This window comes from Triticum aestivum, chromosome 3B (genome assembly GCF_018294505.1).
Source record: "Triticum aestivum cultivar Chinese Spring chromosome 3B, IWGSC CS RefSeq v2.1, whole genome shotgun sequence".
Taxonomy (NCBI): Eukaryota; Viridiplantae; Streptophyta; class Magnoliopsida; order Poales; family Poaceae; genus Triticum; species Triticum aestivum.
Genome location: NC_057801.1, coordinates 752,724,714 through 752,737,192, shown reverse-complemented (window position 1 = coordinate 752,737,192; position 12,479 = coordinate 752,724,714). Strand labels below are relative to the sequence as shown.

At 43.3% G+C, this 12,479-nt stretch overlaps 1 protein-coding gene and 1 long non-coding RNA gene across 2 annotated transcripts; one reads left to right on the top strand and one right to left on the bottom strand.

Moving 5' to 3' along the window:
* Positions 1–207: 207 nt before the first annotated feature.
* LOC123066346 (uncharacterized) lies at positions 208–1,224 on the bottom strand. The gene is made up of 4 exons (XR_006431320.1): positions 1,079–1,224; positions 877–959; positions 588–682; positions 208–404 (listed from the first exon to the last, which is right to left on the bottom strand). It is a non-coding gene; the product is annotated as an uncharacterized lncRNA (long non-coding RNA).
* A 5,884-nt stretch (positions 1,225–7,108) lies between these two features.
* LOC123067820 (esterase PIR7B) lies at positions 7,109–8,856 on the top strand. Its single transcript, XM_044490445.1, has 3 exons — positions 7,109–7,504; positions 8,303–8,443; positions 8,566–8,856. Exons 1-3 carry the CDS (start codon positions 7,109–7,111, stop codon positions 8,854–8,856), a joined length of 828 nt encoding a protein of 275 aa, XP_044346380.1.
* The last annotated feature ends 3,623 nt before the right edge of the window (positions 8,857–12,479 follow it).

Here is a 12,479-nt window from a genome sequence, read left to right as displayed (position 1 = left end):
CGCCAGGCGCTCATAAATGTATCACTCAAATTTGCCGCGGAACACACAAAATATCTTGTTGAGAGACGATGCTACTCTTTATTCCAGTTAGCTATATAAATGATACATTTTACTTTTTTGCACTTCGTCGAGCAGGTAAAATCTGTAACAAAAGAAATGTTCACACAAATGAAACACTGAAATTACCTTCATAGATAAATATAACCAAGTCAACAAGCAGTAGATGCATCAAATCAGTCTTGCATGCCGTCAACTAAATGAAAGACAACCAGAATATACCGGTTCTGCACTAAACGTTGGCTGTTTCTGTCAAAGGTGTTGCTAGCCCTCTTTTGTGTGAGGCAAAACTTGAGAAATCAGCAACCCATGAACAAATTGTAGGCTACCAATCACATGGTCAGCAGCTGAAACAACAAGAAATAAGCAATTAGTTAACTAAAATGAAGAACAATAGACTTCACATATGAATCTGAAAGGCAATGAACGGGGGAGACATTTTTCTTTCCACAAATTCTTCTAGCAACAAAGCATTTGTGCATAGAAATAGGTGTCTTCCTTTAGTTGAGCTTTTCAGTTTGAGAAATTACCTCGAAAATCCTAGAATAGTTGAGATTTTCAGATGTGGGCCTCTTCATGCCTTCTCCACTACTGCCTGTTGCCACTTGTGCTGGTCAGACCTAAACTGTGATACAAAAAATAACACGTATTAACAGAGCAAGCTCCAAAACTCTACAGCAGGAAAACTATCCGAATCTCGCTGCAATGCAAAATGAGTTTGCGCATTAGTATGAAGTGACTCTAGTAACTATATTGTCTATTCAAATCTTATTAGCATTGCCTGTCATACCAAACCAAAGTTTCAGATTTCAAAAGTACCTGCATTAACTGAAAACCATGTACACCGAGCCCGTCCTGTTTGGACTCCTTTGCATGTGTTTCTTAAAATTATCTGAATCTCACTGCAATGCAAAATAAGTTTGCGCATTAGTATGAAGTGACTCTAGTAACTATATTGTCTATTCAAATCTTATTAGCATTGCTTGTCATACCAAACCAAAGTTTCAGATTTCAAAAGTACCTGCATCAAAACCAGAGCACAATCACCCCTTAGCCCGATTCTTCCAAAACCTGAGCATAATCACACACAAAATGCGGAAAATTTAGTCCGACCATAAGTAATATCCATTCATTTTGGTTATTTGCATCAAATTGGGAATCAATCAATGTATCAAAAAGCGAAACCTGATGAAGCATCAGGGAAATTAGCAGACCATCCTGCACGACCTGAATTATTACACCACCCACATCAATCAAATTAGTATAACAACCTGAATTACTATTTGAAAAGAATAAATCATGAAAGAAGTGGACAAGAAACCATGAAAGGGTACCAACAGAGATGGAGAACAAGGGGCGAGAGTATGGGCCGCATGTCATCCAAGAAAATCTCTACAATGGTGGGATGACGTCGATGACAAAGAAATAACATGTGGTTCAATTCCTTCCTCTTCTCCTCTCACTCCAGCCCCTCTTTTCCATCCCTCTCTTTCAAACACACGTGCTGTCCTCCCCAGAGCAGTCCTCCTTGAACATTTATACAAACAGCTGGTGGCGCATCTGCAGCCTCAAAAACATATCACAGTTTTAGAAATTATTATGTGCATAGCTGCAGCCACCTCTGCACAATAATAATTCTTGCAACGCAATGCAACCGAATCAAGAGAGAGGGAGAGAGAGAGATAGAAATTAGAGAGGGGTTTGCAGACTCACCCGCACACTTGAGGCAGCAAAGACGCAAGTGAATAGAGCACCTACGCGTTGGGGAAGAGGGGGTGGGCGTCGACGGACGGGACGGATGGCACCAAGCTCGTGGATCCTCCGTACGTATCTGCCTCTTCTGGCCGCGAGGGCGCGCGAGGAGAGGACGGTGGCGTTCAGCGGAAGGCCGCCCTCCTCACCCGCGTGGCCGCAAACCACCTCTTCCTCACTCAGTTCGAGCCCATGCTCTCCTATGGCGGCTGCGCCCGATCTAGAAGAGAGGAGGAGGAGCCAGCCGGTGGCGGCGCGATGCGGGAGGCCGTGGGAAAGAGGGAGGAGGCGCCGCTGGATGGGGAGGAAGGAGGAGGCGAGGGAGTGGAAGGAACGAGGAGGACGTGATCCCTTTGACTGCTCGATCTAGGTTTTTTCACGGGCGTCTTCATTGGTCACCGTCCGAGTCGACGAACACTTCGCTGCCGCGTGGACCACCGATTTTATGGACCCAGTGGCATTCACCCAGTAAATCAGTCAAAGAGTAACAAAAGATAGCAGTGAACAGTAAAAATCGAGGGTGAAAAACGATCGAGCGAGTTGATCGAACGGCCGACCATTGCGCACGCGCGAAGGCCTCCAGATGGGCGGGTACCCTAGCAGGCTTTATATGTTAGATGTTGGCATGTCTTGACATGCAGACATGCAATTCTGGCACCAAACAATGCAATAATCCTTTTCTCAACAGATTCAAATGCGTAGCACGCCAAAAGAGAAGCCACACTTCTATAAGAAAGAAGATGAACCAAATAATATACCGTGTGGTATAGTCCATTCTGGCTTTCCAAGGATAACTGATGTTATAAAGAGAACTAGCACACGGTAGAAATATTTATACCCATATATGGCAGTAGTACCAGAATTATTTTCAATGTCGAAATCCTCATTGGTAGCTGCCCCGCGTAGTGAGGCATTAAACAATTGTGAATGGAGCAGGTGCATGGGAGACATCCCAGGCAAGTGCACTAATTTATTCCCTATTTTACTAGCATTCAGTAGGTTTATTAGCGTGCGTAGGCCTTGTAACCCATCTCTTGATCATTCCCGCCATGCTCTATTGAACCCGCCATGCATAGATCCACTTAGAAGCTAACGTGAGATGTGTGGCGCTGAGCATAGGTCCGGCAGGACCATGGTTCTAAGCAACATTTCTGTTGGTGCACGCATAAAATCTTCATTGGGAGTTGCAAACTCCCAAAACTTTTTGGTAGCCATAATAAAAAAAATGAAGTTCTTATAAACATTTGACAAATAAACTCAGGACGAAAATAGACTAAAAATTGAAAATAGAATAAAACAAAGAATCTAGTCACCTTACGAGGATAACTATTAATCTTCATCGGCAAGCACAGGAAAAATGATTGATTACCTTCGATCTGGTTTAAGATGTGAATAGTTCCGTTTCTCCCTAACCTAGACCTAGGTTATCAAACCACGATAATTCATGTCTTGGGAAGGTAATTTCTACAAGAGCTTGTTATCAAATCACATAGTTTATAGGAAGAAACAATAATAAGTAAATAGGCCATGGCTAGAGGTTTTCCTTGCAATTGTATGCATGCGCTCGATATCCTACCTAGATATTTCAACATATGGGACTAGTTAACATTGTTACTTATCTGTTTTGAACACGTCGTTTGTGGGAGACGCGTCCAAATAACCCCCCACCAACTGTTGCCGCCATCGAGGTTCTACAGTCTAACCAAGGTCCTTACCGTATCATGGGGTTACATTTGTTATTAAGAGATTAACCAGACTAACGCATTGAATGTTTAATGGTTGCACTTTACGTACCCCAGAGAAAAAGATAAAACTACCGTACTAATCTTATTGTTAGCGAAGTTTGGCATAGCCTTCTCCTTCTCTCTACACTGAACCTCTCCTTGATCGATCCTCGGTGTCTCAGGTACCGACGGGGCCTTAGAAGTAGATAGAGACAGGAGACAAAAACTGTTGTGTAACACATCGAATAACGTTATTTTCAAAGTAAATAAAAAATCACTTAGCACAAGTACATAGGGCTGTGTGTCTACGCCTCAGCCCTTATTGTGAGGGGAATACTCACACGTCGCAGATGAATCACAAATAAGAGACATGGTAGAAAGTGGTACTTTAACAGGAATGCTTACACGCCTTACGATTGCTATGTATTCCTGATTACAAGTATTGTGGCTAATGGAGATGGCTATGGAAATGGCGACTACTATTGTAGATGGGAATGTTGGCGGCGACCATGAAGGGATGGCTTGTTGGACGAGCGACTCTTCTCGATGAAGGGTTTTCTCGCCATTATGTACTGCCGGTGGGCAGAATATGGTTTCTGTGCACCTTCGGTGCGAATTGACTTTAGGTGTCTTCATAGAAGATGTCGATGTCACAGGTACAACCACTGGTACTAGTGCTCACAGTCATACCGGCATCATCTTCTCCTCTGGAATAAACTGTGTGCCTCCTATTAATTGGGATTGATCACTGTGACTTTACTGCAAAAAAGATCATTGTGATTATTATCTTCCATGTATAGCTTGACTTTGCACCGAAAATAGTCCATCCCTGCCGGCGACAAAAATAAACAAAGAGACTTGCAATCTTTTGCATTCATTAGTTATTAAGTAATTCTCACAGAAAATTGAGATTATTAGGTTTAATCATGAGTAAAAATTATTGCAAAATTATACTCATAATAGGTTTGGCACGACCCAACCTGTAGTTGGATGATTAGAGGGACTGTGGTATCTCCAGCCCACGAGGGTTCAAGTCCTGGTGTTCGCATTTATTCCTGGATTTATTTCAAGATTTCCGGCGATGCGCATTCAGTGGGAGGAGATGTTCACGTCGACGACGAGGTGCCTACGGCGACTTTATAAATTTCAAGATGATATGCCGGCTCAGTCTTTCAGAGGTGCTCATAGGGATAGGGTGTGCGTGTCTGCGTTCATAGGAGTGAGTGTATGTGTGTGTATATGAGCGCTTTGCGTCTGTACTGTGTTAAAAAAAAGATTTGGCACGACATGCTTTCGTTGTGTTGTTTGACCATGCAAATCTTATTTGGCGCTTATGCGCCGGTTCGCCAACTGGCGCCTGCAGGAGCTTCTAGTTGGGCCGGCCCATTCCGTTCTTTTTTCCTGGTTTTCAAACGCAAACGCAAAAAGTGTGAGGAGACGGGGAGTCGAACCCGCGACCTCTTCGTTGCAACTGCACGCCGTAGCAACCAGGGCATCCGCCCAGAATGAACTAGTTAGTTCTTTCTTTGCTTTTTACTCTTTCTTCAGTTTGGTTTCTTTTTTATTCTTTTTCTTTTTTCTTTTTGTCTCATCTTTCTTTGTTTTATTCAGTGCGCGTTTTTTTAATTCGTGAACCTATTTTTCAAATTCGATGACCTTTTTTTCAAATTTGTGAACCTTTTTCAAATGCAATGAACTTTTTTTCAAAAACGGGATGAACTCTTTTCAAAATCGATGATTTTTTTCTAAATTCAATGAACTTTTCTCAAATCCGATGAACTTTTTCTCAAAGTTGTGAACTTTTTCTCAAAGTTGTGAACTTTTTTTCAAGTTTGTGAACCTTTTTTCAAATGCGTTGAACTTTTTTTCATAAACGGGAAGAACTCTTTTTAAAATCCATGAATTTTTTCCAAATTCGATGAACTTTTTTTAAATTTGAAGAACTTATTTTCAAATTCAATGAACTTTTGTTCAAGCTATAAAGTAAAACGTACAGTATTTAAGAAATTCGAAAATACAAGCTATAGAGTAAACTGTATTATTTTGTGCAATAAATGGCGGGGCTCTTATGTTCTTATAAAGTTCGCGTTTGATTTGAATAACTAGTCATCCAATGTTGTAGTGGTTAGCTGAAAAGTCCTGCTGCCTAGCTGCGTGAGTTCGAGTCGTGTTTCTACCACATTTTTGCTTTGTTTTTTCACGCGACCGTTTACTGCTCGCTCCGTCTGTGGGCCGGCCCACTTGATGCTGCCAGTAGGCGCCGGTTCGCTTCCCCGGCGCCGAACGCGCTGAATAGACTTCCTCACGTAGTGGGCCTCGGCCTTCAATATGTTCCGCACTTAACAGCACAAAGGCCTTTCCACATTGGTCATTCTCACGACATGGTGGATTTCGGGCTGGTTCAGATTATCCGGGATGAGAGGCTCTTCTTTGGGCACGGGCTGGGGCCAGTGTCCTGGATAGCATCCCCCCCCCCCCCCCCCCCCCCAAGTGCACACCAATCTTCTTTTTTTAGGGAAAGTGCACCCCAATCTTCTTTTTTTTTTACCAACTGTACACCAAATTGGCGTACATTAAAGAGAATAGCATCTTCAATAAATAAATATTTTAAAATGGATCAAACAATAACGATTTAGTGTTATACTCCCCCGTCCCAAAATAAGTGTCTCAACTTTGTACTATTATAATACAAAATTGTACTAAGCTTGAGACACTTATTTTAAGATGGAGGGAGCAAATGTTTATGTTTTTCTAAAGTCAAATGGAATTTTTTTTCCCCGCTCACAGGATTATGCTTGCAATAAGGAGAATGTTTGGCCAATGGGGGACAGCAAAAAAGAGTACGTACATAATTATTGAGGACATGAACCTACTGTGTCCAAGAAATTGCTTCAGTTCATCTGCACATGCATCTGCATGAGTATAATTGAATTTCACAAACAAAAAAGGTTCGGCATAACTGGAGCGGACTTAAATATGTTTGGACTGCACTTATCAACTCCTCAAATAGAATGGAGGATGTGGTGGCAAAAAAAAATGGCATCTCAAAACATACAAGCTATCTTTGTTGACACTCGGTAGATATTAGTTCCCACATCTTGGCTTAACTTGAGACTGAGTAGTTACTTCAGCTTACACATAGCCTCCTGAAATTAGCTTCTCCGTTTCTTTATTGATAAAGGGCTGAAAATCTTTTGCACCGGCGTGTAGAAATAGATCTCAACATGCCTCCTCGTTTGTTAACCTGGAATTTTAAGTGTTTGTCTCTGCCTTGCGTCACCATCAATCAAACGCCCGTCGCTCGTCTGCTAGCTATCTTGCAGGTCAACTGGATCTGATGCAATTTACTACTCGATCCTGGATGTATGATTGTTTCCTTGGAACCCGTCGTACGAACGTACAAAAACCTCACCAGAAGCTGGTAGAGACTCTACGCGTCAAATGAACCACACCAGATAAATTATGTCAGCTGATAGTGACAAGCTATCGACAAAGACCAATTTGCGTTATAAATATCAGGCCATGCGCGCGGCAACCAACATCCAACACAAAACAAAACAAATTTTACACAAGAAATGGAGAGGATCCAGAGCAGCAACAGCAACAGCGTGAGGAACCATTTCGTCCTGGTTCACGGCCTCTGCCACGGGGCGTGGTGCTGGTACAAGGTGATCGTGGCGCTCGAGGCCGCGGGGCACCGCGTCACGGCAGTCGACCTCGCCGCGTCCGGCGCCCACCCAGCGCGCATCGACGAGGTGCACTCGTTCGAAGAGTACTCTCGGCCGCTGCTCGACGTGGTGGCCGCAGCTCCCGAGGGTGGCAGCGAGAGGCTGATCCTTGTCGGGCACAGCCACGGCGGCCTCAGCATCGCGCTAACGATGGAGAGGTTCCCCGGCAAGGTCGCCACGGCCGTGTTCGTGGCAGCCGCGATGCCGTGCGTTGGCAAGCACATGGGCGTCACAACCGAGGAGGTATGTCAATTGTTCAAGGGTTTCTTATTCTCCGTTGACTCAAACTTTCGCTCTGTATTTCACTGCCGTGTATATGCGAAAAAAAATAGAGAAGACTTATCACATCACACAGAGCCAAGAGGTCTTGAGTTCAAGACCCGACTGAGGCAAGTAAATTGCAGCCCATTTTCAGTCCACGTTTAGGCTTGAGGGAGCCACACGTGAGGGGAATGTTGACGTATAATGTGCAGCCTAGTCTCTTCCATCAGATCGGTCTTTTGGTTGCATTGGCTAGCACATGCACTTCTACAAGTTATATAATATACTTTCTACAATCCGAATTAATTGACGGAACATCTATACAATATCTAACATTGTATAGAGGCTCCCTAAAAAAAAAATCATTGTATAGAAGCTGCATCAACCTTATATAGAGGCTACCCGCAAAAAAAACATTATATAGAGGCTACTTCAATAAATTCCGATGCAAGGGAGCTCAATATTTTATATGATTTGAATATGTAACTTTCACAACTAGTTGTTACAGTTACATTATGTAACTGTATAGTACTCGATAAAATTACAACATGATGAATATATCTTCCGAAATGAATAGCTATGCATGATTTTCTATTATCCGATAATAATATTCAAAACAGTACTCTACTACTCGTAGGAAATTTATAAATGTTTGGATGAAAGTTATATATATCTGCTTTTTGTTGTTGGAAGGAGTACGTTATAAACCGTGGTCTCTAACTTTGATAATTCCAATATTAATGCTACTTTTTATCTTAACTTGTGATGGGATGTGATTAGTTCATGAGAAGAGCATCATCGGAAGGACTGCTCATGGACTGCGAGATGCTGGCAATCAACAACAACCAGGGTGTAGGTGTTGCAATCATAGTGGGCCCAGACTTCTTAGCTCACAAGGGTTACCAGCAAAGTCCACCTGAGGTGCATAGCACAGCTTAACATCCTCTTGATCTCTTATAATATACTAACCTCCTTACCCACTTCAGAACAACCGAGTATTGCATTGGCACATAATGCGATTCAATTCAACAATGTTGTTGCAGGATTTGGCCCTGGCAAAAATGTTGGTGAGGCCTGGAAACCAATTCGTGGATGATCCAGTGATGAAGGACGCAGGGCTGCTCACCGAACGCAACTATGGGTCGGTGAAGAAGCTATACGTGGTTGCCAAGGCAGATGTTTCCAGCACTGAGGAGATGCAACGCTGGATGGTGGTTCTGAGCCCTGGAACGGAAGTCGAGGAGATTGCAGGAGCTGACCACGCCATCATGAGCTCCAAGCCCAAGGAGCTATGTGATGTCCTGGTCAAGATAGCCAACAACTTCAATATTTAGCAAATTGGAACAGAAATGTTGTTTGAAATAAATTCATGTATCACGTATGTAATTAAATCTCTAGAGATGTGTTTATGATATACATTTGATGTGGGTATGATATAAATCTCTAGAGATGTGGTTCGTTGGGCTCGGCCGGGAGCTGCGGGCTCACTCGAGCTGGACGAAATCCAACGACCGTGCCGACAGGCCGTGGAGAGGCGGATCTGGTGGGGATGATATGGATGTACATAGTAGAAAACAAGGCTTTTGTTTGGGCCAGATAAGCCCATTACTTCCAGTTCCGTCACGAATCAGGACCCATGGGCCCATTGGTTCCGGTTCGTAAGGCCAGGGGGCCTGCCGGACTTCATGGGGGGCATTGGTCCCGGTTCGTATGGCCCCTTTGTTCCCGATTGGTAGGACGAACCGGGACCAATGGGCCTCACTTCTGGCCCACTTGTTGGGGAACGTAGTAATTTCAAAAATTTCCTACGCACACGCAAGATCATGATGATGCATAGCAACGAGAGGGGGGAGTGTTGTCCACGTACCCTCGTAGACCGTAAGCGGAAGCGTTAGCACAACGCGGTTGATGTAGTCGTACGTCTTCACGGCCCGACCGATCAAGCATCGAAACTACGGCACCTCCGAGTTCTAGCACACGTTCAGCTCGATGACGTCCCTCGAACTCCGATCCAGCCGAGTGTCGAGGGAGAGTTCCGCCAGCACGACGGCGTGGTGACGATCTTGATGGTCTATCATCGCAGGGCTTCGCCTAAGCACCGCTACAATATTATTGAGGAGGACTATGGTGGAGGGCGGCACTGCACACAGCTAATAGATCTCAAGGATCAATTGTTGTTGTGTCTATGGGGTGCCCCCCTGCCCCCCTATATAAAGGAGCAAGGGGGGAGGCGGCCGGCCTAGGGAGGAGGCGCGCCAAGGGGGGTGTCCTACTCCCACCGGGAGTAGGACTCCTCCTTTCCTTGTTGGAGTAGGAGAGAAGGAAAGAGGAGGAGAGGGAGAAGGAAAAGGGGGCTGCCCCCCTTGTCCAATTCGGACCAGAGGGGGGGGCGCAGGCCTCCTTCCTTTTGGCCTCTCTCCTCTATTCCCGTATGGCCCAATAAGGCCCATATACTCCCCGGCGAATTCCCGTAACTCTCCGGTACTCCAAAAATACCCGAATCACTCGGAACCTTTCCGAACTCCGAATATAGTCTTCTAATATATCGATCTTTACGTCTCGACCATTTCGAGACTCCTCGTCATGTCCCCGATCTCATCCAGGACTCCGAACTCCTTCGGTACATCAAAACTCATAAACTCATAATATAACTGTCATCGAAACCTTAAGCGTGCGGACCCTACGGGTTCGAGAACAATGTAGACATGACCTAGAACTATTCTCGGTCAATAACCAATAGCGGAACCTGGATGCTCATATTGGCTCCTACATATTCTGCGAAGATCTTTATCGGTCAAACCGCATAACAACATAGGTTGTTCCCTTTGTCATCGGTATGTTACTTGCCCGAGATTCGATCGTCGGTATCTAATACCTAGTTCAATCTCGTTACTGGCAAGTCTCTTTACTCGTTACGTAATGCATCATTCCGTAACTAACTCATTAGCTACATTGCTTGCAAGGCTTATAGTGATGTGCATTACCGAGAGGGCCCAGAGATACCTCTCCGACAATCGGAGTGACAAAACCTAATCTCGAAATACGCCAACCCAACATGTACCTTTGGAGACACCTGTAGTACTCCTTTATAATCACCCAGTTACGTTGTGACGTTTGGTAGCACCCAAAGTGTTCCTCCGGTAAACGGGAGTTGCATAATCTCATAGTTACAGGAACATGTATAAGTCATGAAGAAAGCAACAGCAACATACTAAACGATCAAGTGCTAAGCTAACGGAATGGGTCAAGTCAATCACATCATTCTCCTAATGATGTGATCCCGTTAATCAAATGACAACTCTTTTGTCCATGGTTAGGAAACATAACCATCTTTGATAAACGAGCTAGTCAAGTAGAGGCATACTAGTGACACTATGTTTGTCTATGTATTCACACATGTATTATGTTTCCGGTTAATACAATTCTAGCATGAATAATAAACATTTATCATGATATAAGGAAATAAATAATAACTTTATTATTGCCTCTAGGGCATATTTCCTTCAGTCTCCCACTTGCACTAGAGTCAATAATCTAGTTCACATCATCATGTGATTTAACACCAATATTCACATCTGTATGTGATTAATACCCATAGTTCACATCGTCATGTGATCAACACCCAAAGGTTTACTAGAGTCAATAATCTAGTTCACATCGCTATGTGATTAACACCCAAAGAGTACTAAGGTATGATCATGTTTTGCTCGTGAGAGAAGTTTAGTCAACGGGTCTGTCATATTACAGAGTCGTATGTATTTTGCAAATATTCTATGTCTACAATGCTTTGCACGGAGCTACTCTAGCTAATTGCTCCCACTTTCAATATGTATCCAGATTGAGACTTAGAGTCATCTGGATCGGTGTAAAAGCTTGCATCGATGTAACTCTTTACGACGAACTCTTTTATCACCTCCATAATCGAGAAACATATCCTTATTCTACTAAGGATAATTTTGACCAATGTCCAGTGATCTACTCCTAGATCACTATTGTACTCCCTTGCCAAACCAGGGCAGAGTATACAATAGGTCTGGTCCATAGCATGGCATACTTTTATAGAACCTATGACTGATGCATAGGGAATGACTTTCATTCTCTTTCTATTTTCTGCCGTGGTCGGGTCTTGAGTCTTACTCAATTTCACACCTTTGCAACACAGGCAAGAACTCTTTCTTTGACTGTTCCATTTTGAACTATTTCAAAATCTTGACAAGGTATGTACTTATTGAAAAACTTATCAAGCGTCTTGATCTATCTCAATAGATCTTGATGCTCAATATGTAAGCAGCTTCACCGAGGTCTTTCATTGGAAAACTTTTTATTCAAGTATCCTTTTATGCTATCCAGAAATTCTATATCATTTCCAATCAACAATATGTCTTGCACATATAATATCAGAAATGCTACAGAGCTCCCACTCACTTTCTTGTAAATACAGGCCTTTACAAAAGTCTGTATAAAACCATATGCTTTGATCAACTCATCAAAGCGTATATTCCAACTCCGAGATGCTTGCACCAGTCCATTGATGGATCGTTGGAGCTTGCACATTTTGTTAGTACCTTTAGGATTAACAAAACCTCCTGGTTGCATCATATACAACTCTTCTTTAATAAATCCATTAAAGAATGTAGTTTTGACATCCATTTGCCAGATTTCATAACATGTGACAATTGCTAACATGATTCGGACAGACTTAAGCATCGCTACAGTTGAGAAAATCTCATTGTAGCTTGTCGAAAACCTTTTGTGACAAGTCGAGCTTTGTAGATAGTAACACTACTATCAGTGTCCGTCGTCCTCTTGAAGATCCATTTATTTAACATGGCTTGCTGATCATCGAGCAAGTCAATCAAAGTCCATACTTTGTTCTCATACATGGATCCTATCTCAGATTTCATGGCCTCAAGCCATTTCACGGAATCTGGGCTCATCATTGCTTCCTCATAGTTCG

What these genes read in the sequence shown, in the direction of transcription:
- LOC123067820 (XM_044490445.1), top strand. Translation starts at nt 7,109, where the DNA reads ATGGAGAGGATCCAGAGCAGCAACAGCAACAGCGTGAGGAACCATTTC. An exon ending in TGGGCGTCACAACCGAGGAG is followed by an intron (nt 7,505 to 8,302) that starts GTATGTCAATTG and finishes GGATGTGATTAG; the next exon opens with TTCATGAGAAGAGCATCATC. An exon ending in ACCAGCAAAGTCCACCTGAG is followed by an intron (nt 8,444 to 8,565) that starts GTGCATAGCACA and finishes ATGTTGTTGCAG; the next exon opens with GATTTGGCCCTGGCAAAAAT.